The 24,207-nt window shown below is 40.0% G+C and overlaps 1 protein-coding gene across 9 annotated transcripts in view; it reads left to right on the top strand.

The window, feature by feature from the left end:
• The window catches only part of Tnrc6c (trinucleotide repeat containing adaptor 6C), a 121,608-nt gene that overhangs the window by 37,335 nt on the left and 60,066 nt on the right, over positions 1 to 24,207 (top strand). For 8 of the 9 annotated variants that reach the window (XM_076871112.2, XM_076871111.2, XM_076871107.2 and 5 more), the window contains exons 2-4: positions 1,350 to 1,449; positions 2,244 to 2,265; positions 22,477 to 22,803. In XM_076871112.2, the coding sequence (XP_076727227.1) occupies positions 1,387 to 1,449; positions 2,244 to 2,265; positions 22,477 to 22,803 (412 nt within the window). In that variant the 5' untranslated portion in view covers positions 1,350 to 1,386. Of the gene's footprint in view, positions 1 to 1,349; positions 1,450 to 2,243; positions 2,266 to 22,476; positions 22,804 to 24,207 lie in introns of those variants that run through there. The other variant, XM_076871113.2, reaches the window with a different exon arrangement.

Raw genomic sequence — 24,207 nt, 5'->3', positions numbered from 1 at the left:
ATTCTTATAAAGCAAATGCCATTTATTGATTTAATTGAATGTAGTGACAAGGGTGATGGAGGAGCCAAATCCATGGCCATATTACAGGAACTAAGCTGTTACCCTCTCAAATTGGTACCTTAAGAAATCACAAGCTGTGCATACCATGTAGAGATGGGAGAGAGCCGAGCCTCCCCACACGTTTTGGAGTGGATTAGTAAGTGAAAACAAAATAATGGGGATGGTGTGCTCCCACTTGTGGTGGTGGTGGTTTTAAGATAGGTGTGTAGCCATAGAGAGAGAGCATTTTCTTTTGAGGTGTGTTAACTTGTTTAATTGCTCTGGGACAAGCTGATGCCTGGGCATGTGACAGAGATGTAGGGTATTGGTGTAGCAGGCCTGAGGTATAGTGTGTTGTAGTCGGTAGGGACCATGCTATTGGGAAGACCACCAGAGACAAATCTGGGGTGGGTTAGCAGCAAGAGGCTTGGAGCACTGTGTCTGTATTGAATAGGTCATGGGAAGGTGACTGTAGATTATGCCAGAGTTGTAGGGTTATTGAGGGGCTTCCTGTGCCAGGGCCCAGGTTTGGAGCCATCACCAGTGACCTCATATCCACATGCTGGTCAGTGTCCCTCAAGTACCCTCTACTAAGAAAACTCCACTTGTGCTCACTGAAAGGGCAATGCTTCAAGCAGCTCTGTTAGCTATCGCAGCCAGGTGTTGAAGGGTGAATTTGGAGCTGACAGCAATCTGTTGGCCACTGACACCATCCTACGCCAGCCAATTCCTTTCAGCTTTGCAGCCTAGCTCCTAGGCTGCTGTGACTTCTTCCAGGTGTGTTCCTCTATGCTGCATACCCATGTATCTTTACAATAACTTACCATGCCTATGAGACCTGTTTAAGAAAACAGTTGGTTTATCAAACAAGCACATAATTATAGTATGCTGAGAATCACTTCCAGAGATTTTGGTATGTTGAACCAAAGGTGGAACCTAGGAATCCACTGATTATGATGATGGTGATCCCAGAGGCAACACTTTGAGAAACATTGGTGTGGGGCTACAGGGAAGAGACTCCATGTTGTACCCACATTCCCAATACAATGTTTGGTGGTAGTTTGGTGCCCAGTAAATGTGGACTGAATGAAAGAGACAACTAAGCCGCTAAAAAGATAAGACAGCTTGTTGTTGTAGTAGAAAAGTACACCTAGCAATACAGAATAAATGTCCATTTCTGATGATCTCTGTGACTGGCCTCCTTTTACCCATATGTGCCTGGCTTAAGACTTTCTGCAGTTAATGCTTTTTCCACTTTTTAATTTTAAAATAGCCATTATACTAATACCACTTCTTTTTATTTTTGACAGGGAGAAAGAACAAGAAACACAAGAAGAGGAGCGTTTGATGGAAGAAAAGAAAAAGAAAAAGCAGGAAGAAAAGAAAAAGAAGGAAGGTGCTCAGAAAAAGGTTTGGCCGGAGTTACTAACTTCATTGTGTCTGTGATCATTGTGTCTCGTTCCCATTGTCATAGCCATTCTAGTGCCAAGTTTCATCCTACTACTGCTTTAAGTCAATCTGCTAAATCTGAAACCAGCAAGTAGTAGATATCGTGCTCGTGAAATACACACAGAGTGACAGCTGCACAAGTCTCTTTAAAAAAAATCAGAGCTATGTTTCAAAAAGTTTGATTTTAGTTGTTTGTGAGAAAGAGAACTGTCCAGAACAGCCATCTCTAGGCAATGAGGAAAGGGCCATGAAACTTAATCTTATTAGAAAAGCTAGAAATACTTTTTGCAGTTTTGGAATATGTTCTTTTATAAATCCTAAATATTAGTAAATATTTAATAAATATTAAAAATCAAAAATTCTGCTGTAAACATTAAAGTTGCACTTGAATTTCATGGCATTTAAAATACAAAGTATACCATTTGTCTTCATTCTTGCCCATGTATCTTATAGTTTAAAACCATATGCCTTTTAGACTGTTTTAAAATATAGAGTTCAAGGAGCTTCCATATAGTTTTTTGGGGGTTTGTTTTTGGGTTTTTTTTGGCTTTAGGTTAATATTGGGATGTAATCAATGTAGACAAATACATATTTTTCCCAGTAATGAATTATAATAAATTAACTGGGCAAAAACTTGCTTTTAAAATTTCCAATACTAAAATTCTGTTTATAAACTTTTATTTATGCACACATTCTACACACTATTGTTCCTAAAGAGTTTCTGGTTTTTTTTTTTTTTTTTTTTTTTTTTCCAGGCTGCTGATCAAAAAACCAAAGGTAAGTTTGTTTATATTGAAGGGGAGGGACTTTTATGGTGGTACTAAACTTTTTATGATGAGGGTGATTTTTTTAAATTTTTAATTGATATCTAAAAACAAAGGATATAAGCCTGTGATTCTACTTTTTATTATTCATTGTGAAATTCTTCATTTATCACTGGTTTTACATCTGCATCTCATTGGCATTTGATTAATCTAAAAATGCCTTAAGAATGTTACATTAGCTTTCTACAGAGTGCTTTTTAAATTTATTTTGTTTTATTTCACCAAATAAGGATCAAACTGATTGCGTTGACTGAGTTGGAATAAGAACAACCAAAGATATCTGAATTTTTAAAAAAGCTTCCAGTTCCTCATTGCCAGTTATTCTTTGTAGGTGTAACCTTTTTGTATTTTGTCTTTCTTACTGATACAGAAGAGGTTTCTTTTGTGTCCTCTTAAGTCCTGAGCTTGCTTGCTTGCTGTTGTCTTAAGGGATGTTGGAAACACACAGTTCTCAGCGAAGCTCCAGCATCCCTGGGGTTGTGTTGGAAATTTAGAATGAACACAAGCAAGCCACACTTTCAGCCTCTTCATTTCATGCTTGATGTGTTTAGGTGATTTCCTGTGGTTAAGGGCATACACTTGGGTCATATACACCAGCTCTATTTCATTTGGGGCAAGTGACTTTCCTTCTTTAAATCTCGGGTATCTCATATTTAAAATGTGAAAGGTAATGAATTGCCTCATAAAGCTGTTGTAATGACAAAATGGAATCATGCAAGAAAACAGCTCAATGCCTCATGTATAGTTGGTGCTCAATAAAGGATGTCTCTAATTGTTGTCATTCTTAAGTTCTTATTTTCTGTTGGACCATCACATGTACACAGTTGTATGTACAGACATATGCACTGAGATATTCTTATGAGCATGCTCACTCAAGCTGCTGTCACTACCAAACCACTCTACTTCAGTTTGGCGTTTTATTGTTTTCAAAGAAAAGGTTATGTATGGTATCTCATTGAACTTATAATTGAGCAGGACAGGAATTCATTTACAGATGATGCTCCTGGTGAGTTAAGTGGCTTGTTCTTGATTGACAGTTGTAAAGATAGGACTGAGGGAGCCCAGGGCTTCTGACCCTGGTGCACTCAGCCTCTGTGCCTTAAAATAGAGTCGTATTAAAAGATGAATTTAACATAAAATTAATATTAAAAGGCAGCAAAGTAAAAAGACATTTTTCTTTCTTCTACTCTTAGAAGTACTGTGAATTTCAGAAGGGCTAAAAAGGGTTGGTACTTAGTTGTATTTGAACTTATGATCTGAAATAAGAAACAATGGTTTCATTTTAATAATTGTCAGTTAAAATACAGAATTATTTTTCTGAATCATTCATTTGCTTTTTTTAACATTGAGAAATTTTTACATTCTGCTTAAATCCTAGCTGTATTCTATTTTCACTGTCATTGGAATTGTTTCTCCTCAGATAGTAACAGATTGCTTATTTATGTATAGTAATCATGAATTACAGTTGGCCTGCCACTTTACACAGAGTTAATATTTTCTATTGCTGTGCTGATGAGTATTTTCATTGCTGACTCCACATTCTACTGGGGTTTTTATTTTCTCTAAAATACTGTTCCTTTGGTATAGATTATCAGTAACTACTAACTAGCTTTAGAATGGTTCATAGTAATTATTATTCACATCCTGTTAAATTAAAAAAAATGCTTTTTGGCTGTAAAGAATTTTAACAGTACTACTAGGTAATTCACTAAAGAGTATTAGCAGTATTAGGTTCAAATTTACTTTGATTCTCCATTATTACCAGGCCAAATCAAAATTGGCTGCTACAAGTTAAAGGTTCTGACTTTCTGATTGGGCCTTAATGTCAGATAACGCAGAGTTGGCTCAACTGAACCAGTGAGGTTGTTTTCTTGTTTGTTTTATTGTTGTTGTAGATGAATATAATGCCTTTATTTTATTTGTTTTTTTTTAAGAGAGAGAGAGAGAGAATTTTTTAATATTTATTGTTTAGTTTTCGGCAGACACATCTTTATTTGTATGTGGTGCTGAGTATCGAACCCAGCGCCGCACGCTACCGCTTGAGCCACATCCCCAGCCCTTATTTGTGTATTTTTATGTGGTGCTGAAGATTGAACCCAATGCCTCACATGTGCTAGGCAAGCGCTCATGTACCACTGAGCCACAACCTCACAATCCTGCAAGGTTGTTATAGTAGCATCTCTGCTCAAACATGAGGTTGATCTGCTTCAAGCCATATTCCTGTCTGTGTCCCTGTTCTAGCCTATAGTCCACAGGGCAAGGGCTCCATTTGCCTGCTCCTTCTTTCCTCCCAGCACCCTCACTCAGAAACTCCTTTCATGCTAGATGCTGTAGTGGGCCCTTACATTTAGTATTTTGCATTGTTAGTGCATTCTCTCCAAAGGACAAATGACTGGAAGTTTGCTGTGTGTCCCAGTGACTGCAGAGCAAGTAAATGGTGGCTGATGTCCCCAGAATCTTCTGCCATACAGCCTGCAGGAAAAACACACAACAAACACTCACCCTGCATCACCTGTGGCAAGGAGGATGCTCAGAGGCCAAGAGCTGACCAAGGACACAGTCAGCAATTGGCAGAGCTTGAGTTAGCTATTAGGTACACTTTGACTCCAGGGCCTAAGGTAGCCTGCCTGAAAGAATCACCAGGAGCAGGGAGACCTTGCTGTATCCTAGGCAGCACTCTGAAGTCCAGGGCCCAAGTCATTTGAATGTAGGAAGAGTTTAATATTGAATGAGTTCAGGAGTTGAATACTCGAGAGAGAAGCTGTACCTATAAAGGAGAATGTGTAATATGCCAAATCAGTTTTTTTGGATAAGGTTAAATTGTTTTGGTCTTGATAATTACATCAAACTTGATCAAATCAATTACTGATTTTTCTTGTTCTGCAATATTATACATCATTCAGGGCTAGGGCTATAGCTCAAATGTTAGAGTGCTTGCCTAGCCTGTGTGAGTGTCTCAAAGAAAACCTTTCAACTAGTAGCATTAGGAAAGCGGTGACTTTGTTACTTGGCATTCATTGCATTTGACTTAATTTTCTCCAAAACTGAAACTTGATCTCTCTCTTTTTTTTTTAATATTTATTTTTTAGGTGCAGATGGACACAACACAATGCCTTTATTTTTTATGTGGTGCTGAGAATCGAACCCGGGCCCCGCTCATTTGATCTCTTTTTTTTTTTTTTTAATTTTAATATTTATTAATTTTTTTTTAGTTTTTTCGGCGGACACAACATCTTTGTGTTTGTATGTGGTGCTGAGGATCGAACCCGGGCCGCACGCATGCCAGGCGAGCGCGCTACCGCTTGAGCCACATCCCCAGCCCATCATTTGATCTCTCTTAAGTTTTGATTTTTTCAAAATATTTTTTTAGTTGTAGATAGGCACAATGCCTTTTTATATTTTATTTATTTATTTTTTATGTGTGCTGAGGATTGAACCCAGTGCCTCACACATACTAGGCAAATGCTCTACCATTGAGCTACAACTCCAGCCCTTAAATTTTGATTTATTTTAAACATTTTCAGAGAACTTTTTAGAGTGTATTATGTACACACATAGATACACACATGTGTCTTCTCCTACCGAATTTTAACTATCTTGGTAGATCAATCTTCATTAGCATATTAAATTTTTTTTCACATCTCACTATAACCATTTAACTTGAACTAGGAAGCTTCACTTTGAAGACTGATACTAAAAACATATTTTTTTCCTGAAAAACATAATCTAATACATAGCATACCCCACCCCACCCCATACATTTGTAAACAAGGTTTCCAGAAAGTCTGCTTTGCAGATTCACAACTAAACAGAAAATTCTCCCTGGCTGTCTTTTCACATCCTGACCTGTGCCTTCTTTGTGGAGGCCATTTTCTTTTAAAGGTTCAGAGCAGCAGAGTCAATGTGTGAAATACCATGCCACCAGTGTTCACACCCTGCATGCTACCCTGCAGCCAGGGGACACACTCACGGTCAGCTCTGGGGACTTTCATTCAGACATTGTGTTCACTGTTGTTCCTCTCCTCTGATTCTCCTCTGATCCTACAGATCATCACTGAGGTGAATGTCCTACACTCCTGAAAAATCTGAGCATGTTTTATTTTTCTGGAATCCCTACCCTCCTCCTTTTCCTGCCTTTGTGGTGCTGTTGTAGTTAACCTTTCCTTATTTTTCCTCTTGTGATGAAGAACATAAGTAGTGAATTTTTGTTAAAAATAATTTGAGCGTTATCTAAAAAGAAATTAAAGTTTACTTGAAATCCCTCTATCCTGAGATATTTACCAGTTAACATTTTGTCAACCATCCTTGAATGCATTTTTCCTTATGAATTCACAAACATAAATATATGTTTGTATGGACTCTGCTACTTCCCTCCAGTCCATACTCCCCAGGCGCAGCCCCTCAAGTACTGCCCTGAACCATCTGAGAACCTTCCTGTGAGCTGCTCACAAAGAAAATAATCTCTTGTCAATTTTGCATTGGTGCCCAAAGAACAACAGCTGAACACAATCACTGGGTTTGCATTAGTCAGATCCTACATGCTCTCATAATTGGGGTGAGATCAGATAAAATCATGCTGTGAAAGGCCATTAACTTGTATATTACAGCACTGCTGAGGACATACATTTAATTAGTATTCTAATCTTGCTTGAAGGAGTATAATTTAAATTTTGGAATCAGGTATTGAATTTTGGCCATGTTTAGTTTGTAATTGTTAATTTTCAAAAAACCTTTCTGTGCTTTCACCAGGTGCCACGATGCACATCTGTAGTCCTAGTGGCTCAGGAAGCTGAGGCAAGAGGATCACAGGTTCAGGGCTATCCTCAGTGACTTAGTGAAGGTCTGAAAATAAAAAGGGCTGGGGATGTAGCTTAGTGGTAAAATGCCCCTGGCTTCCATGCCTAGTACTAAAAAAGAAAAAGAGAAACTTTCTGTGCTTTTGTTAGTGTAAATTACTTAAAATCATATTCTTTCAATAGCCTCACATTGAGTGGTAAAGTTTTTGGAGTCACAAATTACATACAGGTTGCTGTACTATTATTAAGACTCATTCTAAAAATACAGAACTTCTTATGTACATAAATGAAGAATAGTAAGAATTGAGGTGTAAAGCTTCCTGGTTTCATAACAGGATTTAGATTATCAGAGAGGAGCATTTACATTCTGCTCTTGACTAAGCAGGTGCACTTCTGCTTTCCTGGGGGAAGTGATCACTGTTCACTCTGTCTTTTAAGGGTCTCAATACAGTAATCAGAAATTAATGTTTATAAAGCGTCAGATCCATGTTTTCCTGTATTATATAGAGTGGTAAAATTGGCCAGAATCCTGGAATTTACAAGTTTTCACACTCATATTCACATAACTAAACCAAATATCTGAATGTGCACGTTTCTTCTAAAGGCAGTAGCTAAAAGTCTTCCACATGGTCAGTACTTATGTGGCATTTTATTTGCCTGTCTACAAAAGTAATAAAATCTTAGAGCTTGAAGGATCCTTGGAGATTACCCAGTTCCTGTTTCAGATAAGGAATTGACATCCAAAGAGGGTACATTATTTGTGCAAAGTTTGACAGGTAGGTAACAGAAGAATTAGAACCCTCATTGTGCAGGTTTTCTTTTACCACCATATAGCAAGATGGGAGACACAGGTGTTATATACCTGTTACTAGTAGACCTAGTCACTCTAGAAGGAACTTCAGATCTTAGGATTCTTTTAAATAAGCTGAAAGAGCCAGGTGCGGTGACGCATGCCTGTAATCCCAGCAGCTTGGGAGATTGAGAAAGGAGGATCACGTCAAAGCCAGCCTCAATAGCAAGGCGCTGAGCAACTCAGTGAGACCCTCTCTCTAAATAAAATACAAAATAGGGCTGAGGATGTGGCTTCAGTGGTTGAGTGCCCCTGAGTTCAATCCCCGATACCTCCAAAAATAAATTAATTAATGGATAATAAATCCCGTCAAGATTTATTATATGAGGGATATTTAAGGGATGCTATCTTAGGTTTCTAAATATTAGATTCGTCTTTCTGTTTTTAAAGGAATCAATTTGCTGTTAAGTCTTGAGGGGAAGATAATAAATGTATTAATTTTATCTCATGGGAACAAAAGTGTTAAGATGAGTTGTTTTAAAATAGATGGGCAATTTAAAAGGATAAAAATGTATTGCCAAACACCAAACTCTATGCAGGTACAGGCACATGAATGCCTAAGTTCCTGATTAAATTTTAAAAGAAAGGCAGTGACATTGGTGACAACAGTCATCAGGCAAGCATGCTCTGGTTCCTCATTCTAAGTCCCATCACAGCGTCTTCCTGTGATTGCTTCACTGAGTCTCAGATGACATGAAAGTACAGTATAGCTCTAAACTAAAACTTTAAACATAAAGGCAGTTTATAGTTCATAATTCTAAACAGAAAAAAACTGACAGCCTGCATTCTGAGAAATAGGCCCTTGTTAACCTAGTTTGGCTGATGCTTTTATATATATGTGTGTGTGTGTGTATGTGTGTAATTTTTTTTTAGTTAGACACAATATGTTTATTTTATTTATATGTGGTGCTAAGGATTGAGCCCAGAGCTTCACACATGCTAGGTGAGCACTCTACCACTGAGCCACAATCTCAACCCTGGCTTCTTCTTTTTTAAAACTGCTTTATTGAGTCATTATTGGCTATCGTACACATGGTTAAGTAATACAGATTAACACACGTTGGCATAGATACACCTGTGGAACCATTGCCACAGTCAGTGTAGCACCTGTTATGACAGGTGTATGTTTAATTTACCAAAAAACTGCAAAACTGTTTTCCAGTAATAATACTATTTATTTCACAGTTGTACTTCACAACCCAGAGTATAATTTCACTCATTCTAATAGATTTGTGGAGTATCTTATTAAGACTTTAATTTGCATTTTCTTTTTAAAATATTTTTAGTTGTACATGGACACAATAACTATTTCTTTCTATGTGTGCTGAGGATCGAACCCAGTGCCTCACACATGCTAGGCAAGCACTCTGCCACTGAGCCACAACCCCAGGCCCCAATTTTCTTAATGACTAATGGTATTGAACGTAATTTTTATATGCTTATTTGCCATCTGCATAACTTCTTTAGTAAAGTTTGCCTGTCTTTATTGAGTTATTTATTTTCTTCTTCCAAATTGATTTGTGACACTCAACTGGCCTCTGGAGTTGGGCAGAGAGATGCCACACCACATGGCTTGGCATAGTCCTTCCCTCTCTTTCTGAGGGGGCAGGCACTTGTCATGTGATAATATCAAGAAACATGCACTTTTAAATATGATGGTTCATCTAGATTTTAGCACACCAAAAATTGCAATGTGTTAGTTATCTAGAGTTGGCTGGTTGGCTGGTTAGTTCATTCATTAAACAGTTAATAAATACCTACTAGTCAGCAAAGATAAGTTTCCTGTTTTTAAAGAGATATTTTAGTAGGGAAAAATATATATGTGTGTGTGTGTGTGTGTGTGTGCGCGTGCGCGTGCGCACGCGCGTGCATGGGAATGCAGTACAATTTCTGGGTACTGCAATTTATTTATCCCACACCTTCTATCTGAAAAAATTTAAATGCTCATCTTTTCATTAAATGTTTATATCTGTATAAAACATAATTACCTACTTTTAAAAATAAATAAGAGAGGGGCTGGGGCTCAGAGGTAGAGTGCTTGCCTAGCATGTGTGAAGCACTGGGTTGGATTCTCAGCACCACATATAAATAAATAAAATAAAGGTCCATCAAAAACTAAAAAATATTTTTAAATAAGTAAAAATAAATGGGAGAATGGGAAAGGAAAATACTGACAAGAGTGAGATAAATGCATGCTAGAGCTGGCCGCTTACCCAGTTGTGCCCTGAGTTTGCTAAGAAAGCAAGGAAAAAGAGACACACCTTTTCCAGGTCATCCCAAGCCCAGCCATCAGGCCATTAGAATTGAGCTTTCAACAGCCTATCCGACTCAGAAAAGGAGTTGACACTAGGGAATTCAGATGTGATTTTTCTAAACCAAAGAAAGCCATTGAAGTGTTCCAAGTGGGAGAAGGACATCATGAGATGTATATTTTAGAAAACCCATTGGCATGTCCAGGGTTAAAACTGAACTAAACTGATTTAGTGGGGAGGGGCAGAAGGCAGTGGGTGTGGGTACAATTAGAACAATGCATAGTGTAGGCTGCAGGTGGAAGGGGAAGGCTAATATAGATTAGTTTCTGGTTCTGTCTTTACTGTTATGCAGCAGATATTTATTGAACACCTGCTATTTGCTTGATAATGTGCTGGTTGCTATGGGGAGAAAATTACTTAAAAATATATATGCTTTCCATCCTGTGGGTCTTAGAGTTTTATAGGGAATAGATATAAGTCACAGCGCTACCTGCCTGTATCATTGCCAGCTGCCATGGCCACTGTGCAGGAAGGGAACTTGGTAGAATGAGAGCGTAAGATCAGAGGACCTGAGAATTACAGATGGCATCTATAGGTAATGCTGACTAAGATATCTAAACAGTGACCTGAACACTGGTAAACCCGGGAAAGGAAAGAGGTAGATTAGGACCTCCACCTACAGAGGAACAAGCTTTTGCAGGCCTCGAAGGCTGGAGGAGTGTAGCATTTTCCAGGGGCTAGACAAACAAAAGGCTGGCAGGGCAGGTGACACCCCATGTGCTGCCACACAGCAGAGGTGTTAGAGAATAGGAAGGCTTTTCAACCTACTTGCAACAGGGTCAGTTTTTCTTCTCCCTCACCAGTCTTCCCACTGGTGTTGCAGTGCTTTGACATGGGTGCCCCCTTCTGGCAGACTGCAAGACTCTGCACTCTTTTGGGGGGGAATATGCCAGGATTAATACTTCACAATGTATCAACTTAATATATTAAAGAAAACACACCAAGTTCCAGAGAAGAAAATATTCATGTCCTAGAACACCCTTGAGACATGATTCCATTTAACATTGTGTTTTTTGAGCTGTAGGATTTGCTGTCTGCTGAGAACTCAGTCGTTCAGGGTAATTTAGGAGAGGAGGTCAGGAGGGGTTGGAAGAATGGCCTGCTGCATGTTTGATGGACTTTCTTCACCCCAGTGTCTGGTCCAGTGTGTTGCCTCTCTTGTATGGCGAGTGTTTCAATTGAAATTAGATACAAGAAAGATTGTAGAAAAGCCAGTACATTTTTTGATTGTTTTTGATATTGGGGATTGAACCTAGGGACACTTAAGCACTAAGCCATGTCCCCAACCCCTTTTATATTTTCTTTTGAGACAGGGTCTCCCTAAGTTGCTTTGGGAGCAGTATGTTTTAATGCTGTATTGGTAGGTGACTTTAACAGATGCTGTTACTAACATTTTCTAGTTAGGTCTTCTAAATCAGCCTGCTATTATTTAAAAAGAATTTAGAAATACTTGCCTATACCATAAATATTACATTTTCTTAGAGTAGAAGAATTCAAGAGCCAAAGTAACCTTTTAATTAAATGAGTCTTACTGTTAGTAGTCATTACTAAAATAATTTTACTTTCTTTTAACATTGATGTCATCTGATTTGAAATATTAAGCATAGCATTAATTTAATTTTAATACCTCTTAGAGATCACCATAATACATTAGAATAGAAAATATCTCTAAATAGCATTTCTCATTGGCAAAATAGACACTTAGTTAATGTAGTTTATAGTTAATGGGTTTGTGCTCATTTTGAATTGGGCTCCAAATGTTACCATGGTGATAGACGAGCCAGAAGCTGTCAACTGAACAAACAGAAGGCCAGCGCTTTGAATCCCACTGGTATTGCTGATAAATACAACAGATGGACCCTCTTTACTCAGAGCTGTCTCCTACTTCTCACAATGTGAGTTGCTGTATAGGTTTCAGGAGAAATTGTAATCATGAAAACATTTCTTGGAATCTGATTATTTTAGCATATGAGAATACTTCTGTCATATAGTCACACTTGCAAACATTAATCATATATATTTGAGCAAATTTAAATGTAAAATGTTTTTTAAAACTCTGAATCTTGGGCTGGGGATGTGGCTCAAGCGGTAGCGTGCTCGCCTGGCATGCGTGCGGGTTCGATCCTCAGCACCACATACAAACAAAGATGTTGTGTCCGCCAAAAACTAAAAAAAAAAAAATATTAAAATTCCCTTTCTCTCTCTCTCTCTCTCTCTCTCCTCTCTCTATCTTTAAAAAAATTTTTTTAAAAATTAAAAAAAAAAACTCTGAATCTTTGAATATATATTCTGTTTTGTTTTGGTACGAGGGACTGAACCCAGGGACAGTCAACCACTGAGTACATTCCCAGCCTATTTTTGTTTTTTTATTTTGAGACAGGGTCTTGCAGGTAGCTTAGGGCTTCATTAAGATACTGAGGCTGGCCTCAAACTTGCAATTCTAATGCATGATATTTTAGTATTTTTATTTTTTGTCATTGTGTAGTACCTATGCATGAGAGAAGTTTCTTTGCTGTATCATACAAAAACTTGTTTCTGAAATTCTGATATGCTATCTGTGTAAAAAGATGAATACAAACTCAGTTTCTCCTACTATATGCTCAACACAAATGGTTTCTATGATCCCAAAAGGTTTTGGAGGTTTCTCCCCACAGCAGCAAGCAAGCAAGCAATTCTGCAGTGGTCACCAGCTGCAAGTCCTCCAGTTCACTTCAGTTCTGGGACAATGTAAGACCCCAAAGGTTGAGAGCTCTGCCCGACTTCAGACCCGGGCACAAATCGGGACCTTCTGAACTTCCCAGTGACCAGTTACAATTTGGAGCTCCCATAATCCCTCTTTGATTTTGATTGATTTGCTGGAGCTGCTCTCAGAACTCAAGCAAGTTTACTGGTTTATTATGTTGGGTATTTTAAATGGTTCAAATAAGCAGCCAGTTGAGGTGAACAGGATAAGATCTGGAAGGATCCTGAGCACCCCACCCTCCTGCGGTGATGTATTCTTGTTTAGCTTCCTGCAGAAGCTCCCCAAATCCTGTCCTTCTGGGGTTTCGTAGAGGCTCAGGCATGATTGGGGCACTGATGACTGTGTGGAAAGGTGACAGGACACCAGGGCTAACGAGTCGGCAGGGAAACCCAGCGAGGCCTGTGTGTGTGCAGACTCTTCTTGCCCCCTCACATTCCTTCCTCCTGAGCCTAAGGAAGGACCCCTTCCAAAACGGGGAGTCTTGGGATCTGCTACTATCCGACAAGGCAGGACAGAGAATTCTTTGTGACCAGCTCTAAGACAGAAAGGCGGAGAAGATGAAAGTCTCTTTAGCTTCTGTGAGCCACCTTGGGAAAGAGGAATTCTGGTTTCTGTGGCTTACCTGGAGGAGGACAAGGAGCAGGTGGAAGGAGAGCAGAAGGAGGCAGAGAGGGAGAGGTTGTGTTCCCTGAGGCCAGAGGCAGCCCGGCCACTGCAGCAGGAGATTGTCTTCTACCCTCAGCACTCTACAACTGTTTCTGAGCTGCTTTGGGAACCAAGGACAACAGGCCAGACACTTTAACAGAAGATTTGCCGGGGGATGTGCGGGGCGCTAGGGTTGTGGCTCAGTGGTAGAGCACTCGCCTAGCACATGCCAGGCTCTGTGTTGGATCCTCAGCACCACATATAAATAAATAAAGTTATTGTGTTCAACTACAACTAAAAATATATATTTTTTTTAAAAAAAAGATATGCTCGTTGTTCTAGTCACTAAGGACGAAACAAGGGCTATCCATGAGAGTTATGAGCCAGGAACTGTAGATGAAAACCAAAAAATGTATTTATCATATTGTTGATTAAATGTCTTTCTGGTGGAGTTGGAGGATGAATTAGGAAACCATGTTAAATGTATTCAGTCATGTAAAGTACATCTAGATTCTAGAAATAAGATGTGCTAAAATGTGTGGATTAAAACATCCCTGTAGGTTAGCATTTACCTATAAAAAGCAACTTTTAAAACATACTGCTTTAACCCTGTCAGTGTACTTGAGGCAACTAAGGGTGGCCCAGGAGATTGTAATTCGAGTTGCCTTCTATCAGAAGGAAGCATTTGCATATCTTGCCCACACCAGAGGCCGTAGTGTTGTTGAAAAGACTCAAGTGTCCTGCTTACTACTTAACTACTTAAACAGAAACAGGCTGAGGACAGGGGATGAAGTGCCTATGAAATCATGGGAAAGGGTTGAGGAGGACTGAGCAGTCTCCAGAAACAACTCCCCCAACAGGAGCTGAGACCTGGGAAAAGAACCGGGAGCCCTGCTGCCTGTTGCTTCCAGGCACAGTGCCTGCTGCAGCATCAGCCTGGTCTTTACAGCTGCACGCACAGCCAACTAGCCTGCCAGGGTGCACTCACAGGCCGATCCCCAGCAGCTGGGTACAGTTTTGCTGTTTGTTGAATGAAGGAGTAAATGAGTACCTACAGAAGTACCAGACAGAAGACAAGGGCCTAGATTGAGAGAGGGAGGGAGCTGGGGTATCTGAATTTCAAAAAGCATAGGATATCCTATAATGTTTTAGACAATTACAGTAGAGGGATTTGGGCAGTCCACATTAGATTAAAGAGAATTCTTCACTGCATTGGGGCTTATGATGGAATAAGTAGACAGTCATGCCTTCCCTGTGGCAGGGCCAAGCAGTTGGGAAACCAGAGTGAAGGCTGGGCTAAATGTACAGGAGCATGATACCCAATCACTGGAAGAAAAGTCAGGAGCCTCGGATGCTGCTCGTGGTATCAAAGTGACACCATAAAGCTCAGTCCAGGCAAATGCTGGGAAGTAAGGGGAAAGGTTGGACTGTGACCAGCAGTTCGGGAGGCTGCAAAGTAACTATTAGAGGGGCAGGAATCAGTGAGGCCCTCTCCTGTGATCTCTTAGAGATGATGTGTACAAGTTGAAAAGGAGCTCCTAAATGAAGTCCACCAGAGCCCCACAGGGACAGTCTGGACTTCCTGTCCATGCTGTCACCTGGGGTTTTGGAAAATCAGTAGCAGTTTGTAATATAGACTATTTGGCCTTATAATGACAATGTACCTGAAAATTTTAGCTGAAAGCAAAAAAAAATTTTTTTTTTTAGCAAAATATTCTTAAAATAAAGAGTTAATACCTGCCATTTTTTTCTTTCTTTCTTTCTTTTTTTTTTTTTTTTTTACCAGCAGGTGTTGCCCTCATTTAAAAAAAAAAAGTAAAAACTTAGGCAGAGCAGACTAAACAAAACTTCCAGCTCTCTGAAACTTTTTTGAACTCTTTAGTTAGTAAATGGTTTTGATCTTAATTTTTATTGTTTTAAATATTTATTCATTTTTAAGTTTTAGGTGAACACAATATCTTTATTTTACATTTATGTGGTGCTGAGGATCGAATCCAGTGCCTTGTGCATGGTAGGCGAGCACTCTACCACTGAGCCACAACCCCATTCCCTAATTTTTACTAAGTAAAACAAATGATTGTTGACCATCCATAAACCCAGTCAAGTTAAACTGATTCCCACAGCTTTGCTGTGTTTTGCTGCATGGAAACACTGATGTGTAGAAAGATAGTTACATTGAAGCATGGCTTTAGATCCAGGTTTGTGTGAAGAAGAGAAACATTAGGATTGCTTGGATACCCTATTTCTTCTTGTTTTAAAATTTTATTATAGATTATCTTAGTTATTTGGGCAGGAATAGATTCAGAAATTTGGATCCAGAAAGAGTGTGTCTAATCCAAAATCACTCATTTGATTTATCTGCATTATGAGAATAGACCCAAATTTTGAGATGCTTCACTTTTCATTTGAGATGAGTTAGGTGGCTTCTAGTTTTAAAGGTCTGAAAAGTACTGGCTTAAATCACAGCAGGTATATAACTTCATCACCAAGAAGAGACCCCCCAGAAGCGGGTGGGGTTGTGGCTCAGTGGTAGAGTGCTCACCTGGCATGTATGAGGCCCTTGGGTTTAATCCTCAGCACCACATAAAAATAAATAAATTAAATAAAGGTACTGTTTCCACTCCAACTGAAAAATAGACATTAAAAAAAGAAGAAGAGACCCCAAAAGTACAGCTCAACCAGGTCAGGATCATGTTTCCTGCTCACTGCTTTGCTGTGTGAGGGGTCTGGTCCCTTTCTTCAGGGCCCAAGAGGACCTCTGTACTCCCAGCCTGGAGCCCTGGCACTCGGGCAGCTGAAGACACTATGAGGTGGTATGAGGGAGACTCGGCATACTGGGCTTGTGTTGAGCTCCAGGGACCCTTGGTCTTTTTGTTAATTTAACAAATGATATTCTTCTCTTTGTGAGACAGTATGCAGTGCTTGGTGTGGCATGTAGAGCTGTAAGGGAAAAACCTCTCACCTTACACAGTGTGATTATTCACAGCTGCTGTATTCTCAGTCTCTGCTTCAATTGCAACCTTTAGAAAAACAGAATTATTTACATGTAACATATTTCTAAGAAACTAGCTTAATTGATCTCTTTCAAGAAGACCTGGCTGCCTGGCGTGGTAGCGCTCTCTTATAATCTCAGATACAGGAGGGATTCTGAGTTGAAGGCCAGCCTGGACAATTTAATGAGACTGTCTCAAAATAAAAAAATAAAAAGAGATGCAACTCAGTGGTAGAACTTCCATGGGTTCAATCCCCAGTACCAAAAGAAAAGAAAAAAAAAATCCAGCTGTCATTTCTGGAGCAACAGTGTCTAACAGAAATTATAATATGAGGGCCTAAAAGGAAGCGTAGAGTGCATTTTTAGCATGTGCAAGGTCCTAGTTTTAATCCCTAGCACTACAAAGAAGAAAACAGAAAAGAAATTCTGTTTAGGCTGGGTGCTATGGCACACACCTCTAATCCTAGCTATTTGGGAGGCTGAGGCTGGAGGATCATTTGAGCCCAGGAGAGTTCAGCACCAGCCTGAGCAACATAACAAGACCCCATCTCACCAAAAAAAAGTGAGCCAGGTGAGTCTAGTAGTAGCATCATTAAAAAATAACAGGTGAAGTGATTTTTTTACAGTTCTAGGGATTAAGCCTAAGACACTTAAGCCTTGCACATGCACCCTGCCACTGAGAGACTAAAGTTACTTTTAATATAAATGTGTTTTTATCTCAGTATATCCACAGTACACCATTTAAGCATTAAATCAATATGAAAAATATTTTTATACATTTTATATTTCATATTTATTTGTATATTCAATATTTTTCTTTTCTTTTTTTTTTTTTTTTGTCTTAAGTCTTCAAAATCCAGTGTGTATTTCATACTTGCAGCGCATCTCAATGTGGACATCCAGCACTATTAGTAGCCATGTGTGGTTAAAGACCACCACATGGTCATCTTTCCTCTCCATCCTTGTCTTAAGATTTCCACTCAGTCATCCATGTTTGGAAAACTACGTGTCTTTTAGTACATATCAATTAATTTCCCAATTAACTGTTGGTGTATTTAGGTGAGAAGCCATCGCTCATGCTTCAGTACCTTCCTACAGCAACCAGCATGGGCCTGGCTTATCGCCAGGACATTCTCATTCAATCTCAATAGGTTTGGTTTGAAGAGAGACACTTCTAAGCAGCCCTGGAGACTGGACTTAGAGAGGGAGACAACTCTGGGGCAGTATGTGGGTGAGAGCCATGAGCATGGATGCCCACTCCCGAGTCACCCAGGCAGGGATGAGAACAAAGGTGGCAGGGCCAGTGAAGCAAAAGGAGTCTTTGAAGGACATAGGAAGGGGTGGGCAGACCTGTCTGAGATAAAGGTATTCCCTTGTGCATGGGACTCAGTGCTGGGATGGAGTAAAGCACCTGGGTTTCTAGGAGAAGACCTAACATGGCCAAGCTCAGTGGCTCCTGTGTGTTCTTGATGAAGAGGGTTGCCTCCTTCTCTTTTCATTTAGCGATTGTTAAGAACATCCTCACGAGTGCAGAGGGGACATGGAGCTGACAATTATTTTTTCATATTTATTTATTGATCTTGGGGATTGGACCCAGGGACACTCTACCACTGAGCTATATCCCTTTTTATGTTTTAATCTTTTATTTGGAAACAGGATCACAAAATTGCCAAGGCTGACCTCAAGCTTGCAGTCCTCCTACCTCAGGCTCCCAAGTAGCTGGGATTACAGGTGTGCACCACTGTGCCCATATATTTTAAAAAATAAAAACACATAAGACTTCGGGATGTATTACTGAGGTTTTTCGCCAAGAAGTTTCTATACCCTACACTAATATTCACAAACTTTTTCTGAAAAGAGCCAAATAGTGAACATTTTAGAATTTTTAGGCCATATTTGATCTGTGTTACATAGTCTTTGCTTTTATTCCCTTTACACACCCTCTGAAAATGTAAGAAGCATTCTTAGTTTACCTGCCAGCCCCGCCTTGCCTAGAAAACAGTTGTTCAAGGAGGAAAGGGAAGACTGGCTTAGAATGCTTGGGTTCTTAAAATGAGGCTAACTAATCAGTTATGGATAACTAATCAGAACAAATAAAAAATAAGTAATTAAATAATTAGATAAAAAATTTTTTAAAATTTATATGTGACAGCAGAATGCATTACAATTCTTATTACCCATTAGAGGACAATTTTTCATATCTCTGGTTGTATACATAATATATTCACACCAATTCGTGTCTTCATACCTGTACTTTGGATAATAATGATCATCACATTCCACCATCATTGATAACCCCATGTTCCCTCCCTTCTCCTCCCACCCCTCTGCCCTATCTAGAGTTTGTCTATTCCTCCCATGTTCCCATTCCCTATCCCACTCTGAATCAGCCTCCTTATATCAAAGAAAACATTCGGCATTTGGTTTTTTGGGACTGGCTAACTTCACTTAGCATTATCTTCTCTAACTTCATCCATTTACCTTCAAATGCCATGATTTTATTCTCTTTTACTGCTGAGCAATATTCCATTATGAATATATGGCACATTTTTTTTATCCATTCATCTACTGAAGGGCTTCTGGATTGGTTCAATAAATGGGCCAAGGACCTGAAGAGACATTTCTCAGAAGATGATGTACAATCAATCAACAAATGCATGAAAAAATGTTCATCATCACTAGCAATTAGAGAATGCAAATCAAAACCACTCTAAGATTTCATCTCACTAGAGTCAGAATGGCAGCTATTATTGCTGCCATTATATATAAACAGCAATAAGTGTTGGTGAAGATGTGGGGGGAAAGGCACACTAATACACTGCTGATGGGACTGCAAATTGGTGCAGCCAATATGGAAAGCAGTATGGAGATTTCTTGGAAAATTGAGAATGGAACCACCATTTGACCCAGCTATCCCTCTCCCCAGTCTATATCCAAAGGACTTAAAAACAGCATACTACAAGGAGACAGCCACATCAGTGTTCACTGCAGCACAATTCACAATAGCTAAACTGTGGAACCAACCTAAATGCCCTTCAATAGATGAATGAATAGTAATTTTTTTTTTAATGAGGCCTCAGCATAATACAACAAGTAACAGTTGAGCCAAACATTCCTCACACAAACATTTTAGAATCTGGTGGTTTAGTTTGAAAAAAGTGACTGGCTTATAATCGTTCACTCCTTCATTACTACAGCATGAATTTTTTTTTTCTTCTAATAGATTTGATGGAAAATAGCTCCGAATTTGCCCTTTGATCTTTTTTTAAAATAGCAGCAGGCTGGGGATGTAGCTCAGTTATAGGGCTCTTGCCTAACTTGTGAGGCCTTGGTTCAATCCCTAGAACTGCTGACAAAAAGATAGCAGCAGTGTCCTGGGAGAGCTCTGGGCTAGTGGTCAGAGCAGTGACATCTCGTCCGGACATGTTAGCTGTGTTCCCTTGACTCAGTCCCCTCTGTTCTTGGGTACAGGTAATGGAGAGGTGAGACAATTCTGAAGTTCCTGTTAGCATGAATTCTTTGCTTTGGAGTCCTTGCCAATTTCCTGGGTTGGTTCAATAAATGGGCCAAGGACCTGAAGAGATACTTCTCAGAAGATGATGTTTTCTTCTAATCCTTTTTTTTTTTTTTTTTTTTGTGAGAGAGAGAGAATTTTTTAATATTTATTTTTTAGTTTTCGGTGGACACAGCATCTTTTTATTTTATTATTTGTGGTGCTGAGGATCGAACCCAGCGCCCTGCGCATGCCAGGCGAGCGCGTTGGAGGGATTAGATTTGAGCATGTTGAAGTGCTGATGAGAAAGAGCCAGCTGCAGTCGCCAGACAGCCCCCCACCAGTGAGTGGTAGGAAATGTGCTTTCCTCCACCCTCCCACACACTCACAGGTGACGGGATTTTTTTTGTACACATAGTGACATCTCCGTCATATTAAAGCTCTGGCTAGAAAAAAATATAAAAGCTTATGAAGGAGTAAATCCAAGACCCACTCTTGTGCTTTGTTTCTCTGTGTCTGCTCTGGAGGTAGCTGTGAGTTGGATTCTGGAGCACATGTTGCCTCCCTGATCCTAACTGGTTACGAGATGTACTGGTATCCCATATACCAACTAAGAAAGAAGAATGCCAGTGAACTGACACCTCACGGATTGCAGGGCACATCCCAGCATAAGTGATGTGAGTGAAGGAGGAAGTGCTTCAGCTTCCAAGTTGAAGGGGCAGTTGACACTTGGGACTGATATGCCGTGGTGGCAGCACTTAAGGAGGTCTTTGCTGGATAGCTATCTGGCTTCTATAGTGTAAAGTCAGGTTCATCGTGGGGCATGGGAAGAGGCTGGGCAGAGGGGTGGGTAAAGGCATGAGCGGCTTGATGGAAGGTTTTGAATGAATTGTTGACCCAGGAGCATACAGGATTGGGGGGAAGCACAAAAGGCAGGGACCATGCTTTCAGAGCAGCACTGAACTGCCTGGTGGCTGAGCTTTCTTGGAGAGATCTGAATCAACATAGAGTAGCAGACAGTGACTTCTTTTAGGAGGAAGGACTTGCCAGGCAGTAGTGACAGAAAGGCGGACAAAGGCCTCAAGAACACTGAGAGGCAATGTAGCAGTCATCTGGTGGACCATGGAGTTCACATTGTGAGACAAAAACTGCAGACTAACCGGAGCTGGTAATATAAAGAAAAACGGTAACATTTCAGAACCCCCCACTGTGGACTTAAATATTTTTATGTTACTTGTTCATTAAAGATATACACTGAACCATATATAAACTCATTTTGTACATGAGATTTTATTTTACTCAGCCACACAACCAAGGATGTTTTAGAGGGTGTGGTAGCTCATGCCTGGAGCAGAAAGATCACAAGTTTGCAGCTAGCCTGAGCAACTCCGCAAGACCTTGTCTGAAATTTAAAATAAAGGGCTGGGTGTGTAGATCAGTAATAGAGTTCCTCTGAGTTAACCCCAGGTCTGTTTTTAAAAAAGAACCAAAGACAATAACATGAAAAATGTGATGTCCTGGATAGTAGTGTCGGACATTCAGGAGGAAGGCGGTCCCAACTGTTGGGGCTTAGGTTCTTTTGTGCCTGGCATGGGCATGCAGGTCATTAACCACTACACAGTCCACCTTTGCCTTGGGCATGCTTGTGATTATTAGCATGGTTTGCACAGTAGCCACCTGTCTCCTTTTCCAGTGAATCTGGCAATGCTGTAGATGGTATTCCCACAAATGCTGACGCTGAAATCCAATGCTGTTCAGCTTTAATTGTTCATATAGCTTAGAATGCACAATAACTTATTCATTATTATTAGAATTAAAACAAAAATAAGTTCAAGGACACCTTGAGGATCCTGTGATTTGTATACACACTGAACTAGCAGTAGTTCTTGAAGGGTTGTCTACGGGCCAGCAGCAGCATCACCTAAGAACTTGCCAGAAGCTCAGGTGCCCAGTTTCTCCCCCTCCTCCAGCCTACTGCATCAGAAGGTCTGTGATGTGGGTAGGGGTAGGAGACAAGCTGGCTGGGCTTTAACACCCTCTAGAGGTGATTCTGTTGAAAGCAAGTGTGAGAATTGTGTTTAATCTGTTACCCTCCTTTTACAGATGGGGACACTAAGCCCAGAGCAGCTAGCCCGAGATCTCAAGGTGACAGTTCATTTGTAGGAAAACTGAGTTCAAAACTGCAACTGCAGGCTTTAGTCCAGTTCTGTTTCCAAAGTACTGCATTGTCATTTTTTTCCTCTGGTATTTTTTGTTTGTTTTCCTTGGTTTGGGTTGTATTTTAAGAAGATACTATTAAAGCTTTGGGTTCTTTTTCCTTTTGTTCTTTTTAGTGCCAGAACCTACTAAGACCTGTTCAAGCCAGCTCCAACCTGCCGGTACCAGTACCAGTACTTCCACCAGCACTATCTCCAGCAGCAGCAATGGCAAACGTGCATCTGCCGGTGGCCAGCAGCCAGCTGCATCCCGTTACCTGCCTCGAGAGGTGCCTCCACGCTTCCGCCAGCAAGAACAGAAGCAGCTGTTAAAGAGAGGCCAGCCGTTACCTACAGGGACTCTGACCAGTGTGAGCCCAGCACAGGTTGCTGGTTCTGCAGGGACAAGCCCTCCCCCCATCCCTGGAGCCGGGTCGCAGCAGCATTCCAGCAAGCTCCAACCAGGTAAAAAGCAAGGGAGTACGAGTTTTTTGTTTTTGCAGACTAAGGATTGAACCCAGGGCCTTGTGTGTGCTAGATACATACTCCACCATTGAGCCACACCCTCAGCCTGAGGCTGCTGCTTTCTTTCTTTTTTTTTTTTTAATACCTTTATTTATTTTTACATGGTGCTGAGGATCAAACCCAGTGCCCACACACATTGGGTAAGTGCTGTATCACTGTGCTACAACTCCAGCCCCAAGCCTGAGACTTTTTATGTGAGAACTCTGCTCTGAGAAATAAAAATAGACATATTTTGGTGTATGTTCACTATATACTTAGTAATAGAGATAGACTGACTGATATCAGATTTGAAAGTTTGTATTCACTTCTCTTTATGCTGGTATTTCCTTGTATCTGAAGATATCATTAACTTCTTTGGCTCAACTGCTCTCTCACCAGAAACTAAAGGACCATGTGACCCTATCAAGGCAATGCTGAAAATCTATGCACTGAAAACCTTTTCCTTTGCAGCGAGGCTGTCTCTGAGTGTGTACATACCTGAGCCCTGCGGCCCGGGGTTCGGCTCCAACTGCGTCATGCTGTTTCCCTGCCCACGTTGCCTGACAGCTTTTTCTTGACTCCCAGGAAAAACTGCCATGTGTCCCTTTGCTTTCTTGCTGCCAAGATGTAGCTATTCCTTGTCTCAGCTCCTGTCTGCTCCTTCTCCAGTCTTATGCATTTTATGATTTGTACTTTTGAGAAATTTCTTTATTATAGTTTTAGGGAATTTTGGGGAGAGAGCAAAGTATTTAAGTTCAGCTGCCATATTTCTCTTTGATTTTCTTAACTTTTTTAAAAAAGTAATTTTAAATGCTAGTTGATGTCCCTTCTATAGTAGATAACACGCTTGCTAATAGTTGTGAAATTCAGGTCTGTAATTAGATAAGCAAATAGGCTTTCATGATTGGAGTTTAAAAGAAATATGTCACAGGTCTTATTAATACTTGTTTTCTTTCATGTGCTTCCTTTTATAATAGGGAATAATGCCAACATAACCTAAAAGTATTTAGCAGTGTTTTTCAAAACTGTGACTTTGTGATATGTTTGAAATGAACATTTTAAGATAACTCTGCCATATCTCTTCAAATAGCCTTGACTTTTATCTGCTAAGCATCTGGTAGAGGGGAGGTAGACCTATGATTGTCACCAAAAAGCAAGACAATAAAGAAAAAGTATGTTCATTGATCATAGTCCCATCTGTTTAGCTGCAAACACTTAAATCAAACATGCAAATTACTTTCTGAAATGCCATCCTCAGGATAATCTTAACCAAGATCTGCAGTCAGATCTAAATAGGTTAGTGAGTTAAGGTGTTTAGTGTGAAAAACTGGACAAGAAATGTAATAGCCTTTCTCTGCACCTCAC

The sequence above is a fragment of the Callospermophilus lateralis genome, chromosome 11, assembly GCF_048772815.1.
Source record: "Callospermophilus lateralis isolate mCalLat2 chromosome 11, mCalLat2.hap1, whole genome shotgun sequence".
NCBI lineage: Eukaryota > Metazoa > Chordata > Mammalia > Rodentia > Sciuridae > Callospermophilus > Callospermophilus lateralis.
This window is presented reverse-complemented; position numbering and strand designations above follow the sequence as displayed.